At 48.1% G+C, this 16,031-nt stretch overlaps 1 protein-coding gene across 5 annotated transcripts in view; it reads right to left on the bottom strand.

Moving 5' to 3' along the window:
• The window catches only part of HERC1 (HECT and RLD domain containing E3 ubiquitin protein ligase family member 1), a 341,682-nt gene that overhangs the window by 208,668 nt on the left and 116,983 nt on the right, over positions 1–16,031 (bottom strand). For 4 of the 5 annotated variants that reach the window (XM_073579381.1, XM_073579383.1, XM_073579385.1 and 1 more), the window contains exons 23-27: positions 4,915–5,086; positions 2,506–2,830; positions 2,242–2,362; positions 1,923–1,971; positions 121–383 (exon numbers count right to left, since the gene is read on the bottom strand). In XM_073579381.1, coding sequence (XP_073435482.1) covers positions 121–383; positions 1,923–1,971; positions 2,242–2,362; positions 2,506–2,830; positions 4,915–5,086 — 930 coding nt within the window. The remainder of the gene's footprint in view (positions 1–120; positions 384–1,922; positions 1,972–2,241; positions 2,363–2,505; positions 2,831–4,914; positions 5,087–16,031) is intronic. The other variant, XM_073579384.1, reaches the window with a different exon arrangement.

Here is a 16,031-nt window from a genome sequence, read left to right as displayed (position 1 = left end):
TCATGCAAAATGTAATTGAAATATGCAATCAGTAAGTCCTCAAAAGTCTGCTGTATCATCGTTCCAAGAAAATATTTTTTAAAATTAAAACATTGAGATAAAAAAAAATTACAGTAATACCTCTGCACGGAGTTGCTGCTGTTCCATTGCAATTATGCATGCCTGGGGAGAGCTGGACATTCCTTCTTCTGGCTCTTTAAAACCCGGAGAACTTCCTACATCTCCACTTACAAAGCTTAGCACGTTGTCAATTAGTGTATGCACACCAAGAGCTTTGCTGTGTTCTGCATCGGTGTCAAAGCCACAAGATAAACCACACATCCAGTCTCGATTGTGTTTCAGTCGGGCCCAAGAATCATTGGCAGGGTACTCAGATGGGGACACTGCATACACATGAAGATCAAAACTCAGGGAAGCCTGAAGACGTACAATGATGGATTTTGTTGCTTTCAAGTATAATGATACTGAGTATGTCTACTGTTCAAACCTAAGAACAATTCAGGTTCCCAAAATGTAACCTACTACCACAGAAAATAATGGTAGATGGAGGAGTTTAAAAGCAATTAAGGTTTACAAATTTGGCTTCGGTCAAGCCATTGTGTGTTACATCTCGTTGAATGTACATACTCATCATCCTTATACTAAATGACTCTAGTTTTCGCTCCCTGCTCAGCACAGATGCTTTCAAAGCATGTGCTTATGAAGCGGATGACATAATGGAAGCTTCATTTTTGCAGGCCAAAGCACAGTGAGTTCATACAATGATAAAATCATAACTTAAATATGAAAGGCAATAGCTAGCCTGAAGGAAGACAAATAGACGAGGATAAAAGAACATGCCGTTAAGTACTTGCTTGGCGATCTTCTTTTTCCGGGGACTCAAGTGGACTAAGGGCCCGGTAACAGCAGGGAAAACGACACATTTTTATAAAGGAGACACAGAGAGGAAAGGGAAACGAGGTCCAGCTTACCGCTGTTAATTTCTTATGTAGTGACAGAAATGTGGTCTATTTTTGGCCTTACATGGCAATCTTGCCTCCCTGACAGCAAAAAATATCCTTTTGTTTAAGTAACCCCTCAATCTGGAAATTTATATGACCTGACATATGCATTTATGTATCTAAAGTGTGTCTTAGTTATCAGTCGAGCACGTGCATGAAAGCAGAATTGTAACAAAAGCTTTGTAATCTATGGTTTATTTTTCTGAGATAGTGTGGATACTACAGAGTAAAGGCCCCGTCACACATAGCGATCTCGCTAGCGAGATCGCTGCTGAGTCACAATTTTTGTGTGTGACAGCGATCAGCGACCGGCCCCCCTGCCGGCATCGCTGATCGCTGCAGGAAAGGCCAGGACTTTTTTTTGGTCGCTGGTCTCCCGCTGGCCACCACGCATCGCAGTGTGTGACAGGCTGGAGACCAGCGATCTGCTGGTAACTAATGTACACATTGGGTATCCAAGGGACGTGCGTCCCTAGATACCCGATGTGTACGTTAGTAACCAGCGAGCTGATGCAGGGAGCTGGTAACTAACGTACACATCGGGTATCTAGGGACGCACGTCCCTTGGATACCCGATGTGTACATTAGTTACCAGCTTCCTGCATCAGCGCGCTGGTTACTAACGTGCACAGCGACGCCGGGCGCTCGGCGTCGCTGGTGCTGATCGCTGGTGAAGCTGTCTGTTTGACAGCTCACCAGCGATCACATAGCGATTCACCAGCGATCCTGACACATTGATATCATTGTCAGAATCGCTGGTGAGTCGCTATGTGTGACTCCAGCCTAGGGCTAGAAGATTTTACACACTGGTATTTAGCATTTATCCAGTCTATTGTATACTATGCATGACAAAACAAATCCAAAAGACAAGAATATAATAAAAAAAAAACATCCATTTTAATATCACAAAAAATGTCTCACCTCGTTTTCTATGGGAAGCAAGGTCGGAGTCGGTGTTCTGTCTCCCACTCTGTAACAAGAGAATATGGGTCATGAGTAAATACAATTGTAGTGTACAGAAAAGTCCATCTAGCTATAAATTGCAAGTTTAAAAAGAAATGCAAAGTAATATGCACACAGAATAGGCAACATGCTTTATAATTCATAACATGGAAAGAATGGAACCACAAATGTACTGTTTTATTGCTTCCAGTTACTTTTTACAGTACAATATTACCACCAAATACAAATGCATTGCTAACTAGATGTCAAATTCCCCAACACCAAAAAAAACCCTTACCAGAACATATCCCTCCTCATCAGATTCAGGCTGGGAAAGGTCAGACTCACTTCTAGATTTGATAAGTCTGTAGTTGGGATGTAACTGAACAGATCTTCTCTCTGCTGTTAAACTTTCACTCCTGGAAATATAAGCTAAAAGGTGAATAGGGAATATTAAACCTGCTACACCACAATAACACTCCTATACACTGTAGTATTAATTCTTAGCTACTTCATTGAATAGTACAGTTTAGTAGGGTCAGTTCAGGTTCCAAACTGCTACCTTGTCATAGCTGCTGTTGCTTCATGGGTGGCCACTGATGAAACTTGCTGCTGTCCATCTTCGGTCGGTGAGTCCAACTGATCAATTACAGGACTTACGCCAAGTAGAAGAAGAGTACAGCGGTGGATGACGGAATTACAAGCAGCAGTATACAGGTCTTGGCCTTCAGCTAGGTGCCCACAGTCCCTTCTTCCCTGCACCAACTGTGGCTGTGGCTCTTCCTCTCTAGCACCTGGGCCAGTGGTTCCATTTGACTCAAGGCTCATTCTGTCCCGTTCTCGGCTGCGTGCCACCTCGCGGGCTGATAGGAAACATTGAAATATTTCTGTAAGGTGCAACACAAGAGAGACAGGAGGGGAGCTTAGGACAGGAGAACAGTGTGGTCATTGATCTGGAGTGATATCACCATATCACATGGGGCATGTGAAAAGTAACAGTACTTATTTCAAAATGTGCCAAGTTAGGATATAGTCACTAATAAAACTCCTGTGAAAACCTAGCTCCCCTAGAGAGAAAGAAAGTAGCACAAAAAGATACAAGTTCTTAATTATATTATGTGATGCTACACATGCAAAGTTGTGCATTTACTCCACAGAAAACAGTTTATAATACAACAAGTAGAGTTGGTGCAAATCTATTCAAAGCATCTGGTACATCGGCCAAGTCTGCAATCTGTGGCAGTTGTACCAGGTTGATTAGCTGGCCAGATGGGACATCATTGTTGCTATGTGATACGCAAGTGACAACACGCCAGGCAACAAAATGAAGAGCAGGGAATACCACTAGATAATAGGTGGGTTCTCAGTGCTCCCCATCCAGTGACCACAGATTACTGAAGTGGCCATTGGACAGGGTCCTGCAATTCCATTTACATCTACTTTAATAAGATGACAAGTGTTTAAAACTGAATCCTTTTTCCCATCAATTACTTACCGCTCAGCGGAATACATCAATTTACTATACACCTTTTACATCCTGTAACACAATGTGGGATCAATTCATCAAAGCTTTTACACCAGTATTCTAGCGTAAAAAGCTATGAAAAGTTACATAGTTTTGTTGCACCTGGAGACTGAGCTAAAATTCTCAAACTTTTGGCGTTCTCAAGCCATTTTCACCCAGCTCCATCAGAGTGGGCAGATCTTTTGTGGGATGGGGGCCTGGTGACAACCGCTCAAACTCATGACGAGTGGTGGTGTTCGCTACGTTACAAATCTTACTCTAGCAGGGACGAGGTAGGATTTGTGGTGAGGCACCCACAATGTGCAAGCCACTCGTCCGCTGCTCCTGATTCACGAAGAGAAAAGCGCCTCTTCATGACTCAGGAGAGTCTTACTCCAGCACATCCCCTCATTAAGTCCCTTTGTTCTGTGTATGACTGACAAAGCCATCAAAGCTGTATGCCTGATCCATAATAGGTGGGTCTGGCAGCTTTGCAAGGTTACCAGAATTAGTCAGGGTCCTATTGTGTGTGGTGAGCTATATTATGGCAGTGCCCACACTATCAGCATGACCAGTTTGTTATGATGCAGCTACTGCCAGCTATTTATGATAAGCATTATCATCTGATGGCAAGAAGAAATATTTTTAGTCTAATAATTACCATATTTTTCGGACTAGAAGAGGCACTTTTTCCCCAAAAAATTTTGGGGGAAAATGGGGGGTGCGTGAATGTACTGACCAGGAGTGTGGCAGCAGCAGGAGTTGAGCGATTCTGCCGGCCCTGGGCTGGGAAGAGGGTGTGTTCGGTTGTCCAACGCTGCAGGGCGATGATCTGACTCCCATACCAGGCTGGTGCAACAGTATTCAATCAAAGGTGCTTGGTAGTGCGGGGGCTCCGCGCCGACATTTAGTGAAAGCCCGTAGCCTCCACACTTCCATTGCTGCAATGCGGTGGCCTCCGGGAAAATGGCCGCCGGAGGCAGCGCATGTGCAGATTGAGATCTCGGCAACGAGATCTCATCCCGAGGTCTCAATTTGCGCATGCGCCACCTCCAGTGGCCATTTTCCCGGAGGCCACCACATTGCAGCAATGGATGGGGGCGCCGGACTTTCACAAAATGTCGGCGGAGCTCCCGCACCACTAAACTACTGCACCAGCCTGAGATGGGAGGCAGATTATCGTGGAACCACCAAACACCTCCTGTGACCCCGCTCCGCCAGCATTGCCGATCCCCCTCCACCTCCGGTAAGCAGAATTCGGACTGTAAGACGAACCCCCATTTGACGCACTGATTTTTTTCCCCATTTCCCTTCTAAAAATTTGTGCGCGACTTATAGTCCAAAGAATACAATACTTGACAATACTTGTTTCTCTTTGCATATGTAATGTGTCTACTATAATGTGTGCATTTTGTGTTTTGGTAAAGATGAAAAAATAAATACACATTGCTATGAAAAGATACTAACTGCCAGCAGTAAGAAGCTCATGATCACGGTCTTCCTCCTCTTCTTCCTGTTCAGCATGTCCCTCTTCTCTTTCTCTTTCTGCTTGTTCCTCCAGTTCAGCCTCTTCATCTATTGTCCTAGTGAATGAGTTCTCTTGGGAGCCTAAATCAGCAGATTCCTGATTTTCTGATACCTGACAAAAGAACACATAAAACATTCTAATACACTCCACTGAGATCGCCAAACTGCAAAGTAGTAGTATATAAATTGCAAAATTATGTTAGGACAAACATAAACTAGGACACATTAACTCCTTGGTGGTCTCTCAACACTTTGTAGGGCTCCCAAATTCAACAAGCAGGTAAATATGGAGAATTGTGCATCATATTTACTCCCAATTCTTTATCTCAACCCTGAATCAAAAAGTCACAAATAAACCTAAGTTTATTTTCTCTATCGCTTCATTGGGGGACACAGGAACCATGGGTGTATGCTGCTGCCACTAGGAGGCTGTCATGCCCGCCATGTCCGTTATGACTGTCATGCCCGCCATGTCTGTTTTGCCGCATGACCCCTGGAGCAGTGTGTACGTGCACCGAACTATCATGCCCGCCATGTCTGGTGTGCCGCATGACTCCTGGGGCGGTGTGCACGTGTACTGAATTCTCATGCCAGTTATGTCTCGTGCTGCAAGACGCCTGGAGCGGTGTGCACGCGCGCCTTACCTCATGGCTGCACGCCGTTGTTAGGTAACCATCCGTCTCTGCTCTGATTCTGCAATCCTCTGTATTCCTGGAACCCCTGATCATGTGACCTTTCCTATGTTTCAGCACTGTCTGATTCTGCAATCCTCTATGTATTCCTGGAACCCCTGATCATGTGACCTTCTCTATGGTTCAGCCCAGTCTGATCTAGCAACGCTCTTTATGATCCTGGAGGAGCTGAATCGGAAGTCTTACCCTGATCCTCACTCGGAAGTGCAGGTGCTATGGTGCTATATCAGACCGCCCCTTCCTATGGTCAGGGCCTGAGTATCGTGTTGCTTCCCTGCATTGCTGCTTGGTCGCTCTCTGTATTCCGTGCCCCTGCACTCTGCCCTGTCGTGCGTCTCTGCACACGCTCTGTGCTTGTACTCTGCCTCTTGTCCCGTGCCTTGTCTTGTGTTTGTCCTTTGTGCCATGTTTTGTCTCTGTCATGCTTGGACTTGTAGTCCTGTGTTCTCTGCCTTGCCTGTTTCGCCATGTCAGGCCTTTGCTATTCTTTGCCTTGTAGTACTTCCTTTGTTCTCTGCCTTGCCTGTTTCGCCATGTCTGGCCTTTGCTATTCTGAGCCTTGTAGTACTTCCACGTTCTCTGTCTGGTTTTCCGTACTCTGTCTTATGGTGCTCTCTACCACATTCCATGTCTAGTCTCAAGGTTCTCCCTTGACCCGGCTCTGGGCTTCGGCCTATGCTCCGCTGCTAGCTCTGTTCTCGCTCTGACCTGGCTCTGTGTTTCTGCCTATGTTCCGCTCCGTGTTCCGTACCCTGTCTTGCCTTGTTTCTCGCCTAGCCTTGCCTCTTGCTTTGCCTTTCCTTGTTTCTTCGTGTGCCCTTTGCATGACCCTGGCCTTCCTAGCCTCCTGCTTGTGCCTCAGCCGTGCTCATCGGTCAGTGACAGCTGTGTCGCCTGCTATGCCCCAGTCGGGTTTGCTGGAGTCTTACCCGCCTGTTTGTGCTGCAGCCAGTCCAGCTAGCCAGTGCCCCAGCCGTGCTCTGTGCTTCCTTGCACCTACCCTGTCTCTGCACTGTGCTCTCCGTGCTTCTCTTAGCACGCGCAGGCCCTCGCCTGCCCTGTGGCATACCTCCCCGTGCTTCTGTAAAAGTATGCGCAGGTCTAGCCATGTACCCTGTCGTGCCCTCTCGCACGCACAGGTCCTAGCCTGAACTCTATCCATGGCGTGCCCTCTGCACGCGCAGGACTCTGCCTTGAACCCTGACCCTGGCGTGCCCCTCTGCACGCGCAGGACTCTGCCTTGAACCCTGGCGTGCCCCTCTGCACGCGCAGGACTGCCTTGAACTATGACCCTGGCGTACCCTCTGCACACGCAGGACTCGGCCTTGAACCCTTACCCTGGCGTGTCTCTCTGCATGCGCAGGACTCTGCCTTGAACCCTGACCCTGGCGTGCCCCTCTGCACGCGAAGGATTCTGCCTTGAACCCTGACCCTGGCGTGCCCATCTGCACGCGCAGGACTCTGCCTTGAACCCTGACCCTGGCGTGCCCATCTGCATGCGCAGGACTCTGCCTTGAACTATGACCCTGGCGTGCCCTCTGCACGTGCAGGACTCTGCCTTGTGCCTTATGCCTTCGCATGTCTCTATACACACATCCAGTCTTGTATGTTGAACTTTGAACCCTGGCGTGTCCCCTACACACGCACCGCGTTTCGCACTTTTAACCTGGCGTGTCCCCAACACACGCACCTTGCCTTGCACCTTTCCCTGGTGTGCTTCTAGCACGCACCCTGCCTGGAATCTTGCCTTGGACCTCGGTGTGTTCCCTAACATGCACCATGCCTGGAGATCCGTCGTGCCTCCTTGCTTGTACCCTGGTTTGCCTGCTGGATTCCCGGAGCCTGCCATCCCTGCCAGAGATCGTAAGCATGAAGTCTACAGCCTGATGCCCTGACGCCAGCTGTCCGGAGTCCGATGTCATCGTGTCCTTGCCGGTAACCAGGCTTGCCTTCTAGCACGTACTATTCCATGGACCTTGGCGTGCCACACACGCACCTTGCCGTGTTTGCTTGCATGTTTTGCACTGAATGATATCCTGAATTTGTCTTAATGAAGATACCTTGAACTTACGTCTTGTCCTGTTTCCTGCACGTCCTTGTCGTCAGACACTCGTACCTAGTATCTGAGCCGGCTGTCTGGTACCAGCAGTCGTGGTGGCTCACCCCCTTGGTCTTGCCTCTGACACTCCCTGTCAGGGGCAAGACCAAGGCGGTGGTTCCTCACAAGGTCAGCTCGCCCTCGGTGGGTGGGTGCCATGATCCAGAGGGTCCACTCTAAAGAAAAAGTCGACTCAGCGTAAGCGGACCTCGTCACAGAAGAGGCTGACACTATGTACATAAAAAAAAAGGTGCGCTCCACCTATGCAGTATTCACCCCACCGACTGGCAATAAATTAATCAGTTTAGCTTAGTGTCAAGTAGGAGGTGGACACGGGTCTTTCATTAGACCGATATCTACCTAATGAGCGTCGTTTCTTGTCAGGTTCCCGGAGGGATGCAGTGTGAACGGTCACTATTGTACACCCACGCAGAGAGTGAATACGGTGTGTACTGCCACCCCGTATCCTTACATGTCTACACCCCAGCCCAGCCCCTAACACAGAAGCGTGTTCAGGTGATCCGGATCCAGTCCTGCCTCCGTCCCCTTCCCACTTGCCCACCAGAGCCTGTCAGTTTGAGGCGATACGGACATCCAACAACGCTGGATTTTCAGACGTCCGATTTTCACGGATGGGGAGGTACTTTCTCTCTCCCCCCTCCCCCTCCCAGGAGCTGGCGAGGACCCGAGTACAGAAGAAGTTAAGAAGAGAAGATCAGGGAGGAGGATCAAAAATAAATAAATAAATAAATTCCTTTATTTTAATAGAGGGCATTAGGGGACTTTCACCTTTAATTCCGATGGTTTGCAGTTTGGGGCATACCTTTTGCGGTGTCTCCGGCCCAGAAAGTCTTGGTTCGCGTACATCGTCAGCCTTCTCGCGGACGCCCCCTGGAGGCTCCCAGACAGACCGGATCTTCTGTCCCAAGGACCGATCTGCCACCAGAGTTCTCGGTCGCTCAATTTAACGGCGTGGCTGTTGAAACCGCGGTTCTGAGAGCATCCGGAGTTTCTGATCGGGTGATACACACCATGATCCAGGCTAGGAAGCAGTCTTCCAGGGTCTATTATCAGACTTGGAAAGTCTATTTCCGCTGGTGTGAGTCCAATGAAATTCTGCCGATGACTGTCGCTTCCATCCATTTGGGCTTTTCTCCAGGCAGGACTTGACGCTGGCCTTGCCCTTAGTTCTCTAAAGGGTCAGGTATCAGCCCTTTCCATTCTTTTCCAGAAGTTCTTAGCTTCCCTTTCACAGGTCAGAACGTTTCTTCAAGGAGTGGCGCATGCGGCTCCCCCGTACCAGACTCCCATGGACCCATGGGACCTCAATCTTGTTCTGGAGGCCCTGAGGGGTTCTCCCTTTGATCCTCCCTGAGAGGTCTTCCTGTCCGTTCTGTCCTGGAAGTTGGCATTTCTTGTGGTCATCACCTCCATTAGACACGTATCGGAGTTGGCGGCTCTTTCCTGTTGCCCCCCCCTTTCTTGGTTCTTTACCAGGATAAGGTGGTTTTGCGGCTTCCGCCTTCTTTCCTTCCCACGGTGGTGTCCACCTTTCACTTGAATGAGGATATTGTCCTCCCTTCCTTTTGTCCTGCTCCGGCTCATTCTCTGGAGCGTTCACTGAACAGGCTCGACTTGGTCAGGGAGGTGAGGATCTATCTGGCTAGGACAGCCCCCTTTAGGAAGACGGACCTTCTATTCGTCATTCCAGATGGTGCACGAAGAGGCCTGCTGCCTTCCAAAGCTACGATTGCTCGTTGGATCAGAGCTGCAATTTCAGAGGCTTACCGGGTCAATCCCCCTGGGATTAAGGCTCACTCTACCAGGGCAATAGGTGCCTCCTGGGCGGTGCCCCATGGATCATCCGCCCTACAACTTTGCAAAGCGACAACGTGGTCTTCCATTCACACGTTTGACAAATTTTATAAGGTCCATACCTACGCTTCGGTATACGCCATCCTAGGCAGAAGGATCTTGCAGGCTGCAGCGGTGAGTTCTCCGACTTGAATTGAGTTTTCGGCTGTTTCCCTCCCCAGGGACTGCTTTGGGAAGTCCCATGGTTCCTGTGTCCCCCAATGAAGCGATAGCGAAAACAGGATATTTTGGTTGCTTACCATAATATCTGTTTCTCAGAGCCTTCATTGGGGGACACAGCACCCTCCCATGTTTAACAGCTCTTGTTCTTTCTTCTGTGTGCTTTTGTTACAGTTTGAGTTGTCTGTTCTTTTGTATCTTGTTGCTTCTCCTACTGCTTTCTCACTAACTGATTAATTTAGTGCCAGTCGGTGGGGTGTACACTGCAGAGGTGGAGTTAACTTTTATTGTGCATAGTGTCAGCCTCCTAGTGGCAACAGCATACACCCATGGTTCCTGTGTCCCCCAACGAAGGCTCCGAGAAACAGATTTTACGGTAAGCAACCAAAAAATCCTGTTTTTCCGAAAACTGCATAGATATTTTCCATTCATAATTATTTTCACAAGAAACAACTGGAAAGGACATTACCGTCTCTATAGAGGCTATTTTTCCTGGAAAGATAAAGCTGCCTATTTACCAGTGCAATCATTGTCAGATTAGTAGGAAAGGCATAAAACAGTACATCAGGAACCCGTGGACTGAATTAAAAAAACAACGTTACATTTGGCCTGACTGAAAAATAATCTCAGATTGTAAGCTTGCGAGCAGGGCCCTCATTCTTCTTGGTATCTGTTATGATCTAAGTATTTATTGTTATGCTGTAATGTCTATCGTCTGTACAAGACCCCTCTGAAATGTAAAGTGCTGCGGAATATGTCGGCGCTATAGAAATAAATTATTATTTTTACTGTATTTTTCAGACTATAAGACGCACTTTTTTCCTCCAAAAATGTGGAGGAAAATGGGGGGTGTGTCTTAATAGTCCAGATGTACCAGCACTGGCTGTGGTGGGGAGGTGGGGGAGCGGCATCAGCGGAGCAGCAAGTCACAGAGACAGGAGCCGGCTGCTGTGACTAACTCCTGTGCCCGGTGGTAAAGTGAAATGAATATTCACTGCATTCCATGACCATGGACGTGGAGAGCAACAAATATTCATTTCTTTTTAATAGCATCCTGGTATGCATGGCCCCATCCTTATTCTGGTATGATTGGCTCCCAACCCCCATCTTGGTATGCATGGCCCCATGAGAAAACATTAAATTAAAAAAACAAAAAAAATACACACATTACCCTTACCTTCCCAATGCTCCCTCGCAGCATTTTGTTCCAACGCCAGAAGCTGCTTTACGCTTGTAAGCAGCACTTGGCAGGGACGTCATGCACCGCATGCAAGCCGAAGGGTAGCTGCCAGAATATTCACTGCTCTGCACGCCGGGACTATGTGCATGGAGGGCAGTAAGTATTTAAGGTTCTTTAATAACAAGCACTGTGTCAGTCAGAGCCTTCCTGCAGCTGACAGCAGCCACGTATGCCGCTGCTAAAGGGAATGAATATTCACCGCATTCCACATCTTATGGTCGAATGCTTCTTATAGTCTGAAAAATACAGTAGTCGTTTGACAGTTTTAAAGAATACCTATAATCTTTCTGGTGTGGCCCTTTTTATACATTTTAGAATAAAAAAGTGACAATTGGGGTCCAAACTTCGGAATGCGAGATCCCAGAATGCAGAGTGGGAGCTTCTCACTGGCAAAGCCCAAGATCTTGAATCTTATAACAATATCTTGTACTTGTAACTTTTAAATAAAGCAGTGCTGCCGCATTAAGAGCACAGCAATTTGCTCAGTAACTACGGTGTACGTAATGTGGCAGCACTGTTTAAGTTATATTGTGTCACAATGTTACATGATCCCCGAGAGAGCCAGTACTGATACTGCTGAGACGGTGCCCACACCAGAGGCGAGTGTAGGTGCCAGCACCGGAGGGGAGTGTAAAGGGAATCTGTAAGAAAGATCGACTCTCCTAACAAGTCTATATGGACAAGCAGGTCATAAAAAGTTGAATAAAATGGTTCCTTGATAACTGTGAACTGATGGCTTAATCCAGCGAAATCAACATTTTTCTAAATATACAAATGGAGGTGTACCAATTCTCCCTGAATGACATTGACCAAAAGCAGGCAGCAACATACAGGGTAAAAAAAAAAAAGGAGGGATTTTTGGTACTCACCGTAAAATCTTTTTCTTAGAGCCTTCGTTGGGGGACACCGGTAACCATGGGATGTATGCTTTTGTCGCTAGGAGGCTGACACTATACAAAAAAGGAAAATAGCTCCTCCTCAGCAGTATACACCCACCGACAGGCACAAAGCACCTCAGTTAGTTTTAAACCAGAAGGAGAAGCAACCAAAACTCAACATATGTACCAATCCAACAACAAAGGCTCATAGTATCAACAGATAGGGAGGGTGCTGTCCCCCCAATGAAGGATCCAAGAAAGATTTTACGATGAGTACCAAAAATCCATCTTTCTTTATCGCTTCATTGGGGAACACAGGTAACCATGGGAAATTTCAAAGCAGTACCAAAGGGCGAGAACAGAAAGAATGCAAGGAAAAGACAGACTTCGGTTGGCCGGTGTGTAACCGCCGTCTGCAGCACCTTCCTTCCCAGACCTGCATCAGACGAGGCATAGGCTTGAACCCTCTAAAACCTTGCGAAAGTGTGCAAAGATGACCAGGTCACGGCCTTACAAATTTGCAAAGCCGGGGCCTGGTCACAAGCTGCCCAGGAAGCCCCCACCATCCTAGTGGAGTGAGTCCTCACCCCAGGAGGAGGCTGTTTGTTTTGAACGGGGTACGCCTCAAATATTGCAAAACGAATCCAATGGGCAATAGTGGCCTTAGAAGCTGGGAACCCCTTACGACGACCTTCAGAGATGACAAATAGGGCATCAGAGTGGAGAAAGGAAGCAGTCATTGAAAGGTAGACTCGAATAGCTCTTACCAGATCCAACTTGTGAAGGGACTTCTCCAGGGGATGGACCGGAGAGGAACATAGTGAAGAAAGGACAATGTCTTCAATAATGTGAAATGAAGAGATCACCTTAGGTAGGTAGGAAGGAAGAAGTGGGCCTGAGAACTACCTTGTCCTGATGTAGAATCAGGAACGAAGAACGGAAGGATAATGCCGCTAACTCAAACCCTCCTGATAGACGTAATGGCAACTAAAAGGGCAACTTTCCATGACAGGAGAGAAAAGGAAAGTCCTGAATGGACTTAAAAGGAGTGCGCTCAAGTTCGCCAAGGACAATGTTAAGATCCCATGGATCTATCGGAGGCCAAAAAAGAGGTGACAGGTGGGAGACTCGTTGAAGCAAAGTCTTTACCTGGGAACGAGAAGCCAGATATCTTTGGAAAATAATTGACAGAGCGGAAACTTGCCCCTTAAGGGTACTGAGTGACAGACCCGAGTCAAGACCCGCTTGTGTAAAACCCAGGATGGAAGGAAGGGAAAACAACATAGGAACCAAATTGTTGTCCTCACTCCACTGGAAAAAGGCCTTCCAGTACCTGTGGTAGATACACGAGGATGTTGGTTTTCTCGCCCCAATTATGGTCTGATTGACCTGATGGGAAAACCATCCTCCTCAGGACTGCGGCCTCAACGGCCATGCCGTTAAACTCAGACTGTGAACTCTGGTGGAAGAGGGGGCTTTGTGAGAGAAGATCTGGACGGTCTGGAAGCCTCCAGGGAGCATCCATGAGCATGTTCAGTAGCTCCACGTACCAGGCACGTCTTGGCCAGTCTGGAGCTATCAGGATTACGGGAATCCCTTCTGCCTTTATCTTTTTCACGACTCTCGGAATCAAGGGGAAAAGGCAGAAAAAGATAAGGCAGGTGGAATTGATTGGGATCACAGGATTACTAGAGCATCGCAAATGATGGCTAGCAGATGTCGGGATCTGGCTACGTACTGAGGAACCTTGTGGTTCATCCGAGACGCCATCAGGTCGACGTCCGGTGTGTAACATTTCTGGCATATCTGGTTGAAAACAGCGGTGCTGAGAGACCGCTTGACTGATGCGAGACCCTGATATCTCAGAAAATCAGCTGTCCAATTTTCCACCCCCATAATGTGCACGGCTGATATGACGAGAACGTGACGTTTCACCGACTGCAGAATCCTTGTTACCTCTACCATATCCTGTTTGCTTCGAGTCCCGCCTTGATGGTTTATGAAATCCACGGCAGTGGCGTTCTGACTGTAAGCGGACCAGCTGGCCTGCGAGGAGGGTCTGCCCGCGACGAAGGGCAAAGAAAATTGCCCTGATCGCTAGGAGATTGATGAGGAGAGCGGCTTCTTTGGAGTTCCAGCAACCCTGCACTGTTTGATGAAGAAAGACCGTTCCACAACCGAGGAGACTGTTGTCTGTGGTGATGACCTGCCATCGGAGAGGAAGGAAGGACTTCGCTTGTAGGACTGATACGGATAGGGAAGGGGAGGGCCGAGAACTGATAGTGATCCTCCTGGATTGCAAACCGTAGGAAACTCTGATGCTGAACACAAACAGGAATGTGCCGATAAGCGTCCTGAATGTCTACAGGACAAAGAAATTCTCCCTGTTCCATGGAGGCGATTACCGAACATAGGGACTCCATCCTGAAATGACGGATCCGAAAATGAAGGTTCAATCCCTTGAGGTCCAAAAATCGGATGGAGCGATCAGTCTTTCTTCGGGACTACGAAGAGATTGGATGGAATAGAACTCTGAAAACCGTTCGTTCGTTCGTTCCAGGGAACGGGTACGATTACTCCTGTGTGTAGTAGGGAAGAGATGGCCTGAAGAACCCCTGGGGCCTGAGGCAGATGTCTTCGGGGGCAAGACAACGAAACGTCTTCCGGGGGCGGGAAGAAAAGTTGATTTTGTTACCGGACGTGACTGTCTCTGACCCAGCAAAAGAAGAAAGACGCGCACTCTTGCTGTGGAGGAGATAGGTGCTGACTGTACGTGGAGGGTCCACAAACAGTAGTCAGTAGATAAACAGCCGCACTCAAGTGTGGATTAATCTTGCAAAAAATCTTTAAGATCTTCAAGATTTTTTGCAAGATTAATCCACACTTGAGTGCGACTGTTTATCTACTGACTACTGTCTCTGACCCAGGCATCGTCGGCCAACGACAACCATACTTCCCGGAAGAGAAGCCGGCCTCCCACCCTGAAGAGATTCCCGGGTGGGGGGGGTGACCTGTCACACCATGGAGGACCTGTTGGCGCGGGACCCTGAAGACATGAAAGAACGACCCTTTGGTAAAGGGGCTGGTTTGAAAGACAGCTTCTTCCTTTGCCTCCGGGCGTAAGAGTGGTCCTGCTGGGAAGAAGTCCCTGAAGCAGAGAAGGGCCGAAAGGAACGAAATTGAAGTGATCTCTTCTTATTAAAAGGACATGTAGGCTTGGACTGGGGAAGCGAGGTGCATTTTCTGCTGGTAGCATCAGAAATTATTTGCTCCAGTTTGGACCCAAAAAGTCTAGAGCCTTGGAAGGCAAGGCCAGTGAGGGAGTTTTTTGACGGTGGATCTGCATTCCACGCTTTCAACCAGAGAATGCGGCGTATAGCAACAATGTTGCTGGTAGCCCTGGCAGAACAACTGTCACGATTGGGCTGGCGAGTAACCTGGGACCAGGGGCACCTTTCCTGGCCCTGACACTAGGGGGCACCCTAACTTGCCCTGTTCCCCGGGATACCTCAGATGCCGAGGATGCCGGGGCCTCCGCCCTAGCCCTGTCTCCTAGCGTTAGCCCTGCGTCTGTCCCCCTCCCGGGGAAGAGAGGCGCTACAGTGTACCGAAGTACACCAACCTGACAGACAGGGGAACGAGACAAGGGTAAAAGAAAATTCCACTCACAAATAATACTCTCACAAGCAACAGAGGTATACACCAGGGTGTGAAGGATGGGGGAAGAAAACAAAGGCAATGAGAAAAAACTTTGTCCAGCTCCACTATGTAGTGAAAAATATTCTTTATTCACTCAATAGAAATGAGGTTTAAAAGCCAGCGTAGATCGATCGCATGCCTTGTAACTCATGCTGGCTTTTAAACCTCATTTCTATTGAGTGAATAAAGAATATTTTTCACTACATCGTGGAGCTGGACAAAGTTTTTTCTCATTGCCTTGGATTGTGCGCTTTGACACAGCGGTCTCGTGCTCCGATGTTGGAATGCCGTATCTGGTGAGCTGGATTTGTATCCGGAAGAAAACAAAGCAGGAATGGATGAGGAATCTCCAAGCGTACAAACCACACAGTCATCGCACAATAAACTCCTCCAGCACTCCTAACACCAGCTCCTCT

Source organism: Dendrobates tinctorius, unplaced genomic scaffold, assembly GCF_039654945.1.
Source record: "Dendrobates tinctorius isolate UK_male_01 unplaced genomic scaffold, ASM3965494v1 ptg000062l, whole genome shotgun sequence".
Lineage (NCBI taxonomy): Eukaryota > Metazoa > Chordata > Amphibia > Anura > Dendrobatidae > Dendrobates > Dendrobates tinctorius.
The sequence above is the reverse complement of the archived record's forward strand: the minus strand, read 5'-3'. Positions and strand labels throughout refer to the sequence as shown.